Source organism: Dermacentor andersoni, chromosome 10 (assembly GCF_023375885.2).
Source record: "Dermacentor andersoni chromosome 10, qqDerAnde1_hic_scaffold, whole genome shotgun sequence".
Taxonomy (NCBI): Eukaryota; Metazoa; Arthropoda; class Arachnida; order Ixodida; family Ixodidae; genus Dermacentor; species Dermacentor andersoni.
The window spans coordinates 37,872,419-37,889,910 of record NC_092823.1 but is presented as its reverse complement, the minus strand read 5'-3'; the positions used below and the strand labels follow the sequence as shown (position 1 = coordinate 37,889,910).

At 47.5% G+C, this 17,492-nt stretch overlaps 1 protein-coding gene across 1 annotated transcript in view; it reads left to right on the top strand.

Annotated features, from left to right (window-relative positions):
• The window catches only part of LOC126519167 (multidrug resistance-associated protein 1-like), a 255,175-nt gene that overhangs the window by 185,384 nt on the left and 52,299 nt on the right, over window positions 1–17,492 (top strand). Inside the window, exons 18-19 of the mRNA XM_050168782.3 lie at window positions 908–1,152; window positions 4,589–4,790. Of these exons, the coding sequence (XP_050024739.1) occupies window positions 908–1,152; window positions 4,589–4,790 (447 nt within the window). The remainder of the gene's footprint in view (window positions 1–907; window positions 1,153–4,588; window positions 4,791–17,492) is intronic.

Genomic DNA, 17,492 nt, shown 5'->3' with positions numbered 1-17,492 from the left:
CCCCTGCGCAGGGTAGCCAACCGGAACTACCTCTGGTTAACCTCCCTGCCTTTCTCTGCATTATTTTCTCTCTCTCTCTCCAGCAACAAACGTCCATGCCCCCTTTGCAGGGGTGACATGGAAATACATTACGCATGATAAAGATGATGATGACAAAATGTATTTATTAAAGGATGGCGCGAAGGCCTATAATGGGGAATAGGAAGAGGTGGGGGGAGGCGTATTCAGAGCCGATACAACTATATAATGACACATGGCAAATGTCACAATGCATATATCGCATGTGCGATATATGCAGTGTAAATACGATATGTCCGACTTGTCACAAGAGGCAAAAGTGGACAATGTAATGACCTTACAAATACTGCAAACATTACAAGTGCAATACAGATGCACAAAATGTCACGTGTGAGGCGCACAGTATAAAAATGTACAATGCCTACACTATTTTAGCCCGGCAATACTCGCATGCATCTTTTATGATAGCACTTCTCCGCAATATTAGAGACCTCCCAAAACAATGCTGAGCACATTCCTGGTGGGCCTTGTTTGCCAAGCTACCAGCAGCTTCTTCGATCAAGTCCGATTAGTTTTGACGCGGACCCGCCGTGGTTGCTCACTGGCTATGGTGTTGGGCTGCTGCGCACGAGGTCGCGGGATCGAATCCCGGCCACGGCGGCCGCATTTCGATGGGGGCGAAATGCGAAAGCACCCGTGTACTTAGATTTAGGTGCACGTTAAAGAACCCCAGGTGGTCGAAATTTCCGGAGTCCTCCACTACGGCGTGCCTCATAATCGGAAAGTGGTTTTGGCACGTAAAACCCCATAACTTTTTTTTTAGTTTTGACGCGCTCCACGTGTACCGTGCCGCGTCGGCCACGTTGCTGCAACACACCCGTGCTTGCAGACCCGTATCCTGGTCACTCACCGTCTGGCCGTGCTGCCCCAAGTGGACATGGTGATCGTTCTCAGCGACGGCAAGATCAGCGACGTGGGCACGTACGACGAGCTGCTCACACGCGGTGGGGCCTTCTCCGACTTCCTGGTGCAGTTCCTGCAAGAAGGAGAGGAGACCGAGGGCGTCTCCGACGAGGACATGCAGCTGCTCAGCGAGATCGTGTCCCAGGTTGGAGCATCGTCCGAATTGGCCAGGTGCGCGTCGAAGAACCGTTTGGAAACGCTTTCATTTTGACTGCTGCACCAATTTACTGCACTAAGGAAAAAAGTGATTCATCCTGAAGGCGAAGCATCAATTGCAATTGTAAATTATTAGACTGCTATATGAAGTAAGAATGGTAGCTTTATCGGCGGTATAAACTTGTAAGCGTTCGCTTACTAAATTCACAAGCATGGTGTCACGCGTGCACAGACATGAACATATCTCACTCGGTGACCGCGGACACTCGCTGTCAAGACGCTGGCGTGAGGAAGCCCGGCAACAGCATTGAGCGCATTGACCTTCGTGTTGCCTCTCGCTTCAACGCGAATAAAGCGGCGAGCACACACGAAGCTATCGGCACTCGGTGCACTGTGTCCCCGTTGCAGATCGCTTTCACGATGGGGCTCGCACGGCTGCCACCGGTGTAGGACGCCTCCCCCACAGCCTGATGCATTGCGCGCGATGGAAGACGGCGCGCTTCCTCCCCGCCTTCTTCACTTGCGCGCGTGTGATCTATGGGCACGTTGCAAGTGCTAGGCGGCGCCCTGTCTTTCCGACCCCTAGCGCCATCTGACGAATAGTTGCGCGAATGTGGTAGGATTACTCACGGCGTCAGGAGCCCGCGCTGCGTGTTTGGCGTCCTGTCAAACGGTAGCGATGGCGCGAAACAGCGTGCCGATATTAATTTTAACCGGGTTTCGGGAATTACAAGATCTTCATAGCTTTTTTAGGGAAAAGAATTTAGAGAAAGGAAGTCGTCTATTTGAAGTGGGGCACGTCTACGGCGTGAGCGAAGTGCTGAACTCGCACTGATCGGAAGTGACTGCTAGGTTTATTCCGCAAACGAAAAATAATGCACGAGCGAGATGCGTGAAGCTCAGCTTAAGTTATTTCGTTATCTATGGTGTGGACACATGAAATTATAGGCGACATTGATTCTTGAAGATCGGCGACAGCAGACAAATCCTAGCGGGGAGCTGCGATTGCCGTGCTGGCATCGCAGGGAAGTGCAAGGACGCCGCGGTAGTTTTCCTGTACATACAGGACGGCAAATACGAATCCAAAACATCTCATCCAAGAACGTGGGGCGTACGAACGACTCGTAAGACCTACCAGAGGTATTCTAACGTTGCTCTCCCCAAACACAAAAAAGGGGATGAACTTACCAGTTGTTAGACTACGCTGGGAAAATATTTTCGCCCAAGTTACCGGAAGTGCGATACTTTTATGTTGCGATTTTTCAGTGCGTGCAAAGGAGGTTCCAATAAACCACGTTGTCAACTACCTCCTGGGCCAACTACTTCCAGGGCTAGTTCGCCGTGCGGCTAATTACGCGCTCCACGCAGAGACCACGTTGTCAAAAATTTTGGCGATCTCACCTGCCCCTTCGTTGATATGCTGGGCGCAGAAGGGTGTATGCCAGCTCAGCCGGCTGCAACCCCTCCTTAAATCTCTCAGCAAGCCCTAGCGCTGTTTGAATGGGCGAGGATTGGGAAAGAGTTCCACATCTTTACTGCGGTATATTGTGGGAACAAACTACTTTGTTTGCTGCATATCCTGGTACGCACTGCAGGCAGTGAAGTAGCAAAGGGGGGGGGGGGGGGGGGGGTGTCATATACGTCTGGAGACACGCGGAAATTGTTGATATCCTCGCCTTCCTCAAATAAACCCGGGGGAGGGGAGGGGGGACAGAAGACCTATGGGCCCCGGGTGCCAGACGACCTAGCTACGTCACTGACTGCAGGTGTCCCGTTGCTGCCATCATTGCTGTAAAAGCAAAGAATTCAGCGTTATAACGCACTTGGCATAACGCCGGAACATAAAACAGCTTATGCCGTCGGACGAGCGCTATCCAGTGTTGACGCCGTTCTGGTTCATATGGTCGGCTTGGAAACCTGCAAAACTTTGTTCCTCGTGAGTTGGTGTACGTGCTGTTGCAGCCCACTACTCAACAGCTCGGATTGCACTTCGGCATTGCTCAGAAAAGCCAACAGCTACGCGCGAAACAGTGCACATACAGGCTTTCCGAACGCAAGCGAGCCGGTCGTATCCTGCCGGTTCCGCGCTCGCCGCCGCGAGGGGCGCCCTAGTAGGCGCGGGAACTACGTGCGCAACCTGCCTATAACCACCATCGCCAGCTCACCCTCACAAGCATTCACTCGCAGCTACGGCAAACGACGTTGTCGCAATTGGGAACGTCACGGTGACGGTGGAATTGTGCCTGTCCACGTAATTGCTATCTCAATAACTGTCCCAGAAAGCGGTCCCATTTTTTTATTGCTAAGCAATTATATGGACAAAGTCCGTATAAAGTCCAAGTGCGGTAACCTCGCAGCCGCGCGCCGTGCGTGCGAGTGAAAGCGTGCGAAGGAAGGCGGCTCGCGCGCGAAGGAAGGCAGGGGAGAGGAAGCCCGCTGTCTCCCATCGCGAGCAAGGGACCGGGGGGAGGTGTTCTCCTCCGGCTGCGTACAGTGTGGCTGAGCGCGGCCGCACGCACCCTATCTTGAAAGCAATGTGTGATAGGGAGAGTGTAGGTGCACAGAGGGTTGATAGTTTCATGAAGGTAAGAGCGCGATCAAAACCACGACGGAGTGAAAGGACACAGGACTGGCGCTGGTCCTGTGCCCTTTCACTCCGTCGTCGTTTTGATCGCGCTGTTACCGTCGTGACTACAGACTAACTCGCCCAACTATCTAGCAGGGGGTTGATAGCTTCGTGTGCGCCTAGATAGCTGTGTTATTGCCACCTAGTGCGCGTTAAAGCGAGAGGCAACACGAAAGTCAATTCGCTCGCTGCTGCTGCCGAGCTTCCTCGCGCCAGCGTTTTTGGCAGCAAGTGTCTGCGGTCATGCGTTCACGTTTTCCTCTGGGCGCGTGACACCATTCTTGTTATTTGAGTTAGTAAGCCAATGTTAAGCTTACACGGCCGAAAAAAACCCTCCTTATTTCGTATAGCTGTCTATTATATTGCTAATGCATTGCGATACTTTGCCGTTCTGGTGAAGCTGCGACTTTTCTGTATTTACATAACTACTTCCTTCCTTCGAAACCTTTTTTCTTTATTTTCGCAATATTTCGTTAAGGTGTGGCCTCCGAAAGATCCACATGTGAGCGTACTAAAGTTTCTTTATCCAAAGCTGAACACTATTGCTCAAGTAGAGATAGTTCAACAATACAAAGGCAGAAAGCTTAACCAGATAACCCGGTTTGCTACCCAGCAATAGGGAACGAAAAAAGTGAGGTAGAAGGCGAGAGCATTTTAAATGGTGTGTAAAGGAAAGATTTGCCTTTTTATTTGCTAACTTTGCTAACGGTATACATGTAGTTAAGGTAATAGCGGCGCTCCTAGCTAGTTTCAACGATTGCCGACCGCAGTAGTTGATGTTTGGTTGTGCCGTCTACATTCCATTTCGTTCGACTCTTCTTGCAGGCAGTACTCTCGGCTGAGCGCCAATGAAAGTGACTCGCCGTCGGATACCGAGCGACGCGCCCGCCGGCGTCGTACTTCCTCTGCTCGCAGCGCTGGCGGCGAGAAGTCTACTCACAGCAAGGGGAAGCCGGAGAAACAGGAGAAGGCGCCACTGGCTGCTGGAACAAAGCTGATTGATGAGGAAAGCGCCCAAGTTGGATCGGTAAGGTTTGCACCGCCGTCATGCATAGAGAGTTGTGGAGGAAGCCGACTCTGAGAGAAAGGGAAGTACTTGATGGTGCTTGAAGAAACATTGTCATGCTAACAGTTCAGTAAGCCGCTTATGCTGTTTTTCTACTAATGTCACTATAGTTGAAAGCTGAGGTTATGACTAGTTGGTTGTCCATATTGAATCATTGCAGCGCGCTACTGTGATAAAATTCGAGGACACCTAAGCACTTATGAGTTGTGCATGGGACCGCATTAACGTCCAATTGAACACCGCTGAGCAGTCCTTCGAGTTTTGCGCTGCGAGTACTTTATCATAGTGGTATGCGCTGCCTGAGCCAGCCAGCAGCAGCAGCCCGCCTCATGCCGGCGACGTCTTCCGCAACGACAGACCGAGGAAGCAGCCGCGGTCACGTATACTATAGTCCGGCAGGCGCGCGCAGCAGCCGAGCCCAATGGGGATGGACCGAGAGCGAGGGTGACAGGGCCTAGCAGTGGTTCCCTGCTAATGAGAGCAGCATTCCGGGCAAGTTGGTAATCCTCAAGTACTATTGCGCAACAAAAGAGAGATGCACGTAAGACACACTAAACGCAAACTTTCAACTACATTTATTCTACCACTGAATCGGTTTACACAGAAGAACTTCAGTTTGGCCCAGTTGGTGTTTACTGCATATCATATTGACCGCAAATAAAGATGGGGACAGCGGAAGAGAACACAAATACAACACGGGCGGTAACTTTCAACTGGTTTATTCACGGCAGCCCGTGGGCGTATAGAGACAAATAAAACATGCGCAGAACGCAGCTAACAAGAACACTCATTAGCCTAGCGGGGCAACCAATTATGGAAAAAATCTATTTCCGATTGAAACGACCTAATGAAGTGTCGCTAACACAGTCTTGGCCTTTCCTTTTTATGTGATAAGCCTCCATCAGTTCGCGTGCAGTCTGGCCCTGGCTTCTTCCCAGAATATTTAGCTCCTTAAAGAGAGGTGCACAGCGACAGGCATTGCAGTGCGCCAATTCATCTTTCGTTAACTTTTGTTCATGTTCGCTGGCTTGATCATTCCGGCACCGTCCTGCCTGCCCTATGTAGGACATACCACACGCCAGGGGGATTTGATACACAACTCCTACATCTCATTTTGCATACGGCTTGGTACGGTTCTTGCCACGGTTCTTGCCACAGCCTTGCCTTCCTTCGGAATCACGGGAGGTGCAGGGGCAGAGCCGCGCCAGCTTAAAAGGGGCTGAAAAGACAACGGGTATTTGCGGTCAGCATGATATGCGGTTTATACATGTGAAGCAGTGTAGACTGCGCATGCGCTTACATGAAAATGAACTGCGCATTCGTGTAACATAGTTATGTGTCATGTGATGCCGCCTCCAAGAAACTTAGTTCTTTTTGTGTGACAGCCAGTGAAGGGAAACTAACACACTTATCACCCAATTTTGCAATAATCTGCGCTTCACTTATTTCCCGGATGAGCTGCGTGATCCCACGGGACACAATCATGCATTCGACCTCGATAGGTTTGCAGCCATGATCGCGACAGTGAATCGCCAAGAACCCACCGGTGCCATTTTTTTACGTAGTTGCTGTGTTCCTGGAGCCGATCATTGAGGCAACGCTCAGTTTGCCCGATATATTGCTTCCCACATGAAAGCGGGAAGTTGTCAACCACCCAGTGAACACACTCGACGAACTTTTTGCGGTGCCCAGATAGCACACAGTCTTCAAAACGTCGTATTAATGGATTAAACAGCTCGCAGATTTATTCCTCAACTCGACGCATTAGAAACGTCGCAAGCAGGATAGTTCAAAAACGAGGGGTGAATACGTTTCGAAAACATTTTCACCGTATGTGTATGTGGCCGTATGTGTCCAGTTAGCGTGATAAATTTTCGACGGCGCCGTTCTTGGCGGGAGAATTCTCCACTTATCAAGCGGCACTCGTGTCAATTGTTGCTGTATTCGCCCTGCATTAGGATGAGTTCGGCTAGGAAAAAGATTTTTGAGGTGTTGATCCCACGTCAGAAGAGACGGAACGATTGCAAACGAAGTTGACACCGCAGCAGGCCATGAAGAAATGGTGCGCGAGTGCAGTAATATTGAAGCCGCTCTTTGTGACGCAAAGCTCCACATCGACTTCGGAGGAGCGCTGCCATTCGGTAAACCCTGCGGATGTTGGTGCTGATTCTGACAGCGCATCCTCTACTTCAATAGCTTCGGCTTTTCCATAAACTTCATCATCATTCAATTATTTCTGGCGATTTCTTTCAGTGCTAGGCGATTTTCTATGTGCTATTTTTTTTGCCATGACGACTAGTGCAAATGTGAAACCACCGATAGGTCACTCTCATCGTTTTGCAAATTCATTCATACCACGCGCTGTCGCAGTATGGAACCACTTGCCATCGTACATAGGCGCTGAAGGATACGCAGCAAAATCCAGAGCTGCCTCACACTGAGCGCAGTGCCCGACCTAATTGATTTGTTTACTTCTTGCGCGTGTTGTTTTCAGTTTCTTACAATGAGACGTATTTTACCGATGGCATGTTAATCTTTCCTCTGTTCCATGTTGTAAGCATTCTCATGCGTGTATTTATAAGATTTTCTATATATTACGCATGAATAAAGGGATCGAGTTAAAGAGCGAACATCACTTTCGATAACGCCGAAGGAATGCATCGCTACATCCGTTACTATAGGAACGGTGCTCTGCAGGAAGTGTTGCGGTGAATTCTGCTACGAGCACAATGTGTACAAAAACGTTGTGCAGGAAACACCGTCAATGAATGTCAGTACATGCGAATAGCCTGAACGATCGAGCGAGTGAACGAAAGAACGAGCGGGCGAAATATAGTTGGCGAGAGAGGAATAGAACGAACGAACGGACGTGTTCCTTGCACATCAACAGTGCTTACGACCGACCACTGACCTCTTAACAAGCATAACACAGCTGGAGCTATTCGCTTTAATATTCACGGGACTCAACGGTATGGTCTCGGCACGCTTGGGCGCACAGCTTGGTGTGATCGCGCCTGGTCAGAAGCGCCGATCGTATAACCACAATGATGCGGCACTGACGTCGTCCGATATGAAAGGCCTGCGAAATGCTCAACGCGAACGGCCAGCCCACTCTTCTGGTTTGAGTCGGAGCGGCATATCGAGCAAGCGAGCCAGCCACAGAACACCTATACAAACTTAGAGAAGGGAAACTGTACCTTCCACTGTGCTACGGAAATAAGCGTAGCGGTGGCGTCGTGAACTAAAGTATGCGACCACAGGTGGCGCTGTACAACAGGAAACGGAAACGGGGTTTTGCACACGCTTTACCAGGTGTTCTGTGGCTTTACTGGGTTTCGGGCTGCTGCGCCTCGATCGTGCTCCCGCCAGTTTGGCTGCTGTGTGGCAAACGTAGCGCCTACATAAATATGTAGGCGCTACATAAATATGTAGGCGCTACGTTTGCTACACAGCAGCCAAACTGGCGGGAGCACGATCGAGGCGCAGCAGAATACATGTAGCGCTGAGTCATATCGAGTTAAGGCACACTCTGAACTGACTTTTAAGGGCATCCCGAGCGGTTTTTCATTTATTACGCCGTCGTTACCCTGAGTTAAATTGTGCCGCCGCGCTCCAGCTGTTGCATTTCGTGTAGGGCTACTGCCAGAATGCGGTTTCTAGGTGGCACGATGGCCTCGACTGGAATAAACGCACACGACACCAAAGATTGAGTAAGCCTGAAAATATTTTATTTGCATTTTACAAGTACAACAAAAAGCACACGTCTACGCATCCACACAAACGCGGTTACATAATCAAGAACATAGTCAAGAAATTGCTCATTAATAAGGGTAGCACAAACGCACAAGAAAGAAGACTTAAGCTACAAAACGTACGGTCGGCTGCTAAGTATAATAATTTCCCTGTCACCGCGTGTCACTTTTATACAGCATCTTTACAGCACTACCAGGCCGTGTAGTCTGGCGGAAAGAACGCAACAGCTTATACGGCCGTCAGCTGCCTCTTCCTTACGGGTGTCATAATTATCCTAATCTCCGCATCAACGTCGTGCAAGTTCGCATACAGGCATCTGTATCTGAACCATATGTGCCAGCTTAATACACGTGTAGTGAAATTATGATAACCACTGCGTCTTATCAAACGTATTGGTTTTGCAAATGCGCATTACAGCTGACGGAACGACATACTGTAAGTGAAGCACAAGAGAACAAGGACAAAAGGAGGATATAACACTTGAAGAAATGAAGGATTAGTAGGCATACAGCAAACAAGCGATGACGGAGAACACACAATGATGCATCGGGTGTTCTGTGACATCGGTTTGCGTACTTACGGTGTTATGGAGATCAACTGCATAAAAACGTACCTTCAAGCGTACTCCCTCAACCTCCGCTGCATTCATTATGATAATCAACGCCTAAACAAAATGAGGCACTATTCTTTGCCAAGAGTAGACCTTTTTACAGCAAGTCTATGTAATGACTCGCAGACGAAACCAGCATGCTTTCGAAAATGTTTTACCGCCGTAGTATTCGAACGCCAACGGCCAGGAAACACATCGATACCAATAGGCTGTCGGCTGTCGGTGGTTAATCGAGCACAAAAACCTTGACGCTATGACTAAAAAGCAGCTTCAACAATCAAATTAAAAAAAAATCGACTGCCTATTTGCCTGAGGTAAAAAAGCATCCTTAGACACCTCGATTGTTCATGTCAATGGTTTGTGTAAATTAAAGAATTAAGCATGTTTAGCGCCCCTAGCAGAGAAAGCACAAATTAAAGTAGTCGACCAAATTACAGTAGCTCCACTTGCGCGCTTACGCTGAAACGCGCCTCGATTGATTTTTCGCCCTCTGTGGCCATTTGTTGAACTTGAGAGTGTGCGGGGCCTGAGCCAGCGCGCGAAAGAACAACGAAAGAGAGGGCGGCGTCTGGCTCTGCGCTACATGATCCACAGTCGATACACAGAAACGCGCACGACGCGCCGACGAGCGCACCAAGCGCTCACACCGCGGCGCTTCAACAACCCGTCAACACAATCCAACCTTACGCAAGGTGGCGATACACGGAGGAAGGAAACTAAGGAGAGGCCCTACCCCCTCCGCGCGCTAGGAGAAAAGTGTAGCGGAAATGACGTATAGGTTCTCATTTCTTTTGCTGCTTTTTTATTTTTTTTGCTGCATGGCCACGCCTTTTGGGCCACAATGGCGGCGTTGTTCTGATTTTTTGAGCGCGCACACGTGTTGCTCTGGTAGGTTTCGTGCCGTGGCAAAGGCGCTGTGTGGGCGGGTTTGCGTTAGTCACCGTGTCTTGTTGCGCTGTGTTACCTGCACCGTGCTCTGCCGGATGTTGCGCGAGCGCGCGCGCTCCGCGTGCGATACCACGCGCAGCGCGGCGTGGTTTCGCGAAAGATGTAAACAAGAGAGGAGGGTGGCACAAAAGGCGGAGCATCGCCATGAGCAACGCCAACTTCCGGCTTCACTTTTGCTTCACAAAGAGTGACGTCAGGGCCTCTCCTTAGTTTCCTTCCTCCGTGTGGCGATACGATACCGTCGTCACATCGGTCACATGACCAAGCGTGCATGTGGCGAAGGCTGCCGTGGCTGCCTCTGTGGCGCTGTGGCGCTGTGGCTGCCGTGTTAAAGGGACACTAAAGGTTACTATGAAGTAAAGTTAGTGATAAATCAATGCACTAGAACTTCTAAGGCGTCAATATAATCGCAAACAGAGCTTTAGTAACCGAGAAGTTAAGGTAAATGCACGACACGACTTGTGACCCCCCAGCGACATTCCGGTACTAGCCCGATGACGAAGGCACTCATCATAATTTGTCACTAGTACTCGACTACACGTATTACAAAAATAATTTCATTAGGTTATAAGATAGAAGAAAATGCTACTTGTCTACTTCTGTTCGATTCTAAGAAACGATAACATTTGGACGTTACGCTTCAGTAGTATGGGTGGTCGAAAGGTTTCGTTTTCGCTCGACTCTGTGCTGCATGCGCTTTGGAGTTTCAGTTTCGTTATCGCATAGTGCTGCGCTGGTTCTGCTGGCTCGCGAAACTTGCATTTGGAACAAGCAGCGAGAATGCCACGTCCATGTGATGTCGCGGGATGCGCGAACGGTGCGCGGAACTTGACCAAGGGCAGTTTACGTGCCAAAACCACTATCTAATTATGAGGCACGCCGTAGTGGCGGTCTCCGAAAATTTGAACCACCTGGGGTTCTTTAACATGCGCCTAAATCTGAGTGCACGGGTGTTTTCGCATTTAGCCCCCATCGAAATGTAGCCGCTGTAGCCGGGAAATTTCCATGTTTATCATCATCAGCAGCAGCCTATTTTATGTCCACTGCGGGACAAAGGCCTCTCCCCGCGATCTCATATTACCCCTGTCCTGTCCCAGCCGATTCCAACTAACACCCGCAAATTTTCTAATTTCGTCGCACCACCTAGTCTTCTGTCGTCCTCTGCTGCACTTCCCTTCTCTTGATACCCATTCTGTCCCCCTAATGGTCCAACGGTTATCTACTCTACGCATTACATGACCTGCAGAGCGCCATTTTTTCTCTTCATGTCAACTAGAAAGTCGTCTATACCCATTTGCTCTGATCCAAATCGCTCTTTCTGTCTCAAAGTTATACCTAGCATTCTTCGTTCCATCGTTCTTTGCGCAGTCCTTAACTTGTTCTCAAGCTTCTTTGTCAGTATCCAAGTCTCTGCTCCATATGTCATCACCGGTAAAATGCACTGATTGTATACCTTCCTTTTCAATGATAACGGTAATCTTCCAGTAAGGAGCTCACGATGTCTGCCGTATGCGATCCAACCCAGCTGACCTAGGTATACGTACTGCTTCGCAGACTCTAGGGGCTGACTGGCGATCCTGAATTGTTCCCTTGCCCGGCTATTCATCACCATCTTTCTGCATAATAATCTTCAACCCCATCCTTACGCTCTCTGTTAAGGTCCTCTATAATTTGTTGCAAGTCGTCTGCAGTGTTCCTGAACAGAACAATGTCATCGGCTAACCGAAGGTTGCTGAGGTATTCGCCGTCGATCCTTGCTCCTAAACCTTCCCAGTTTAATAGCTTGAATATTTCTTCCAAGCACGCAGTGAATAGCATTAGAGAGATTGTCTCCTTGTCTGACTCCTTTCTTTATAAGTATCTTCCTACTTGTGTAGAATTCAGGTGGCTGTGGAATCTCTGTAGATATTTTCCAAGGTATTTACGTATGTGGTCTGTACTCCTTGATTACGTAATGCCTCTATGACTGCTGGTATCTCTACTGAATCAAATGCCTTTTCGTAATCCATGAAACTCATATAGAGAGGCTTATTGTACTCTGCGGATTTCTCGATAACGTGATTCATGACATGGATGTGATCCATGGTAGCTAATCCCTTCCTGAAGCCTGCCTATTCCCTTGGTTGACTGAAGTCCAGTGTTGCCCTTATCCTATTGCAGATTATTTTGGTAAATATTTTATATAATACTGGGAGTAAGCTAATGGGCCTATAATTTTTAATTTCTTTGTCTCCCTTTGTGGATTAGGTATGTTTGCATTCTTGCAGTTTTCTGGGGCCCTTGCAGTTGATAAACATATAGTCGTATAGAGAGCGGCCAGTTTTTCAAACAATGTCTCCTCCATGTTTGATTAAATCGACTGTTCTTCCATCTTCTCCTGCCGCTTTTCCCATCTTCATGTCTTACAAGGCCCTTCTGACCTCATCTATAGTTAAAGGAGGAGTTTCTGTATCCTGTTCATTATCGTTCCGAATGGAGTTCTGAGTCCTCTGGGTACTGTACAAGTCAGTATAGAATTCTTCCGCTGCATTTATTATACCTTCGAGATTGCTATCACCCTGCTTATCTTTCAGTGCATACATCTTAGTTTGTTCTATGCCAAGTTTTCTTCTCACTGATTTCAGGCAGCGTCTATTTTTATGCCTTCCCTAGTCTTTATCACGTTATAATTTCTAATATTACTTATTTCCGCCTAGTTGATCAGTTTTGACCGTTGCGCGAATTCTATCTTATCTCTCGAGTTGGACACTTTCATTCTTTGTCGTTTCCTTAATAGGTCCAATGTTATTTGGGAGAGCTTGCCTACTGGTTGCCTTGGTGCCTTGCCTCCCACTTCATTTGCTGCCTCTGAAGTCAGCCTGGTTACTGTTTTATTCATTAGCTCTGTCATCATCCCTCTGCTGTAAGGCTGCAAATTTGTTTGCAAGTACCAGCCTAAATTTGTCTGCTTTTACCCTTACTGCCTCTTAGTTGACCTGTTTCTTCCTGACCAATTTTATTCTTTCTCTTCTAATTGAGGTGAATCCTAGCCCTCACTAACCTATGATCACTGCACTTTACCCTACCTATCACTTCTACATCCTGTAGTATGCTCAGATCGGCAGAAAGTATAAAATCAATTTCATTCCTTGTTTCACCATTAGGGCTTTTCCAGCTCCGCTTTCTGTTGCTACGCTTCCTGAAAAAGGTGTTCATTATTCTCAGCTTATTCCTTTCTTCGAAGTCTACCAGCGCCTCTCATCTAGCGTTTCTAGAATCGGTGCCGTAGTTGCCAATTGCCTGTTCGCCCGCCTGCTTTTTCCCCACTTTTGCATTGAAGTCACCCATTACTACCGTATATTGAGCTTACTTTTCTCGTCGCTAATTCAACATCTTCATAAAACTGATCTACTTCATCGTCGTGGCTGGATGTTGCAGCATAGGCTTGTACTACTTTTAATCTATGCTTCTGAAGTTCGATTACGACTACGGCTACCCTCTCATTAATGTTGTAGAATTCGTCAATGTTGCCCGCTTTGTCCTTATAGATTAAGAATCCTACTCCGTATTCGTTCTTATCAGGGAGACCTCTATAGCAGAGGACATGGCTGTCATTCAGCAACGTATAAGCCTCACTTCTAATCTCACTAAGGCCGATGACATCCCAAACAATGTCTGATAGTTTCTCGAACAGTACTGCTAAGCTAGCCTTACTCGACAAAGTTCGGCAATTAAAGGTTGACTAGGTCAGTTTCCATAGGCGGCCTGTCCGGACCCAGAGATTCTCAGCAACCTCTGCTGCCTTACAGGTCTGACCGCCGCCTTGGACAGGTACTCCGCAGCTGCTGGGGGCTCAGGGCCATGAGTTAATTGTAGATATCATTGGGAAGGTTGTGGCCGAATACAGCACCAGGAAGGGTAATTCCTGTTCTGCTGAACGAGTGTCTTTGTTCAAGCTTAGTGGGCCTTCCTAATTTGGTTGTACCTCCTCCAGTGCACTACATCTGCAGGCTTGGAGTGGCGCCTGACCCCTGCGAAAGATGCCAAGAGCGACTGGGGCTACACTACCCCACTCGCTCTCGGCATCTTTGCCTGGTGTCGGGCGCCACTCTAAGATTAAAAAAACGAGGGGGAGATTTGAACTTCCGACTACCGCAACCGAGCATAAGACAGCTCAGTAAGATTTATACAACTTGTAATACACTTATACAATTTTACAATTTATAATTATACAATGTTCTAATAATGAGGCTTGCACATTCATTTCTCGAGTACTAGAGTACTAAAATTATATTAGTTATGCATAGCGATACTCAGTGTCTTCATACTCTGTATTACAGTGGTGTTCACTTGTTACAGATTTCCTTGTTTGAGTATTCTATAGGATCATTCACTAGATTGTTTTTTAGATTTATGGTCCTTTTAATTCTCTCACCATTACTATATTTGATGTACCGTATAGGCAACATGTTTGAAGCTTAACATGTTCCCCTTGTTTGGTTATTATCACTGGATTGATTTTTGATGGTATGTGTTGTTATTCTTCTTTTTTTTTGTCTTCATTTCAAGTTTCTATATTATTGGTAACATAGCTTGTAGGCAGATACCATGCAATTTCACATTTTTAATTCTGCTTCTTGCAGTTGCTGTGATATCAATTTCTAAACAACTGTAGCCTGTTCATCTAATAGCATGTGCTCTTTTCTGTGCAAAATGAGAAACTTTAGGACACCTCGCTTCCTTGATGTTCGTCATTGTATGCGTACTTACTAATTTCACTTATGCATGTTCCAATCATAGTTGATCAATGTCTAGTTCATTAGGAATTGTTTCTGATAGTTTCATTCTTGATGTGCTTTTAATTCGATTACTTTGAATTTCTCGTATATTTTGATTAAACATTGCATAAGTATTATTTTTGCTAGAGTGTTGCCTTGTGATATGCTCATTTCATGCGCCCTTGGCACAAAACCCCTAGCCTGGCCGATTGTCAAGACGCGCCCATTTCTTATCGGGATGTCATTCCCACTTTAGTTATAACCATCGTTGCTGCATACCAAAGGTGGCATTGCGAATTCATTTTCGTGGACATGTGCCTTTTCAGGTGACTTGGTCGAGGATGCGTCGGCCTCTATAGGCAGTCGTGCTTGGCACTGCGCCAGGAGCTCGGTAGCAATAGACAGTTTGACTCATTTGGAAACCGCGAAAACTAACTTCAGATTATCGTAAACCTTTCAAGACTACTTCTAGGCCAGCTTTTAGATAACGTCTTAAAAGCGTTTAAGAATCGTATATGAAAAGCCCTGACAAAGGAATTATTTGTGCATTTGCCAATGCTATTTCAAAACCAGCTTTTCGAATACGTTTTGAAGAGCTGTTCTAGATCGTCTGAAAAAAGTCATTAAGCCTGACACTAGCAGGTATATACGACGTTTTACGAACGAAGGTGTTTTATTCGTGTCTTTTTTAAACCATTTCTTTCGTCTCGGATAAACGATATAAAAACGTTATGTATCAATTTTGGGCTACCTGGGCGATGCTTTGTGCACTTACCGGATGGGACAGCATTTCGATCTGTAATGCAAAGCTTGCAAAATTTGCAAAGCTTGCCGAGCTTGTTGGGAGTAGAAAAAACAACTTAAATTTGCCCTTCGGGCCATCTTTTTCAAGTTATGCGATATTCCGTGCATGTAAGGTACAACACTTTAGAGCGTTTGCCGGGAGGGGCATCGGCAACTGACTTTTGCGTGTTCGATCGCGCTTCTCTTAAAACGCGTTGCACGACACACTTCCACCACTTTAGGATATCCAGCCAAGGACAAACGTTGAGCTTGCTTTTCAAAATTTACGTCCACTACATGGCCGCAAGAATTTCTAAGAGTACGCTTAAAGCATAAACTGATAATGGCCCGCTTAAGCTTAGAATGTGCGGACGTATATGGCAGAAGTGGCTAGTTGGCTCGCGGCTCATACGACCAACACATGTGGCTGTCCTGGCAGCTCAGGCGAAGATCAAGAAATGGAACAGACCTCACTACCAGCAACTCATGAGTAGTTTGAAGGGGAACTAAGCACTCCTGAATTGTTTCTAACGCTGTCTGTTTCGAGAATAAAGGAATCAGAAGAGCAGTCAATGAAAATCAACGTATCTAAATACCTCAGACTGCAGTGCATAGCACTCCTGTTTAGACCACGACATTTCACTACAAGTGCAAGGCGCTGCAGTTTAAGGCACTGGAAATGTAAGAGTTGTCCTTTCTGCTCCCAACAAGCTCGACAAGCTTGTCAAGTTGACAGATCCAAATGGCGTCCCGTCCGATAACTGCACAAAGCATCACCGCAAAAAGTTGGTCGAGTGTGTTCACGGGTGGTTCCCAACCTTCCGCTTTTATGTGGGAAGCAATATATCGGGCAGACTGGGCGGGTTCCATCAATGATCGGCTCCGCGAACTCCGCAACAACGTAAAAAATGGCACCCGAGGGTTCTTGCGATTCATTGTCGCAATGATGGATGCAAACCTATCGAGGACGAATGCACGATTGTGTCCTGTGGCAAGACCAGCTCATCCGTGAAATAAGTAAAACGCAGATGATTGCAAAATTGGGTGATAAGTGCGTTAGTTCCCTTCACTGGCTCTCAGAAAAAGAACAAAGTTTCTTGGGGGCGGCATCACATGACTCATAACTATGCTACATGAATGCGCAGTTCGTTTTCTTGTAAGCGCATGCGCAGTATATACCGATTCAGTGGTACAACAAATTTATTTGAACTTTTGCGCTCAGTGCGCCTTCTCCTCCTCTTACGTCCGCGTCTCTGTTGCGCGATGCTCGAGCGACGGGTTCCCTCCTCGCGCAGCCCCTCGCCCTATCCGTCGAAGCGCGCGTAATTCGGCACTGCCGCCAATGGGAATTTGACGAGTAGCGCTAGCGACATGCGTAGGAGCCAATAGAAATTGAGGTGCCATTTTGCTGGTACAGGCTGCAGACGCCGGCTTTTTCGATTAATGGGCCATTTGACGCTTTCGAATCAGTAAGACGCTCGGACACGAAGGAAAGACGAAGCTGGAGAGCGCATGATGGTCCGGTGGGTTTCCGGCACTGGGATTTGAATTGCGTTGCGTCCCCATACTTGGCGGACTTTCTATGACTATGCCATCACGCTTGTACAGTGTAACAATCTTCGTTCTTTCCTTGTGTCCGAGCTTCTTATTTCACATTCGCGTGCTGCAAGCATTCAACAGTCACTGTAGTTGGCATTTATGTCACTCAGGTGGCTTGAGTAAAAACTATTGAAAGCGGTCCAAACACATTTTATGGACTTCTTTGCCATAATTGATATGGTGAGTAACAGCAGAAAACATTCACCAACGAAA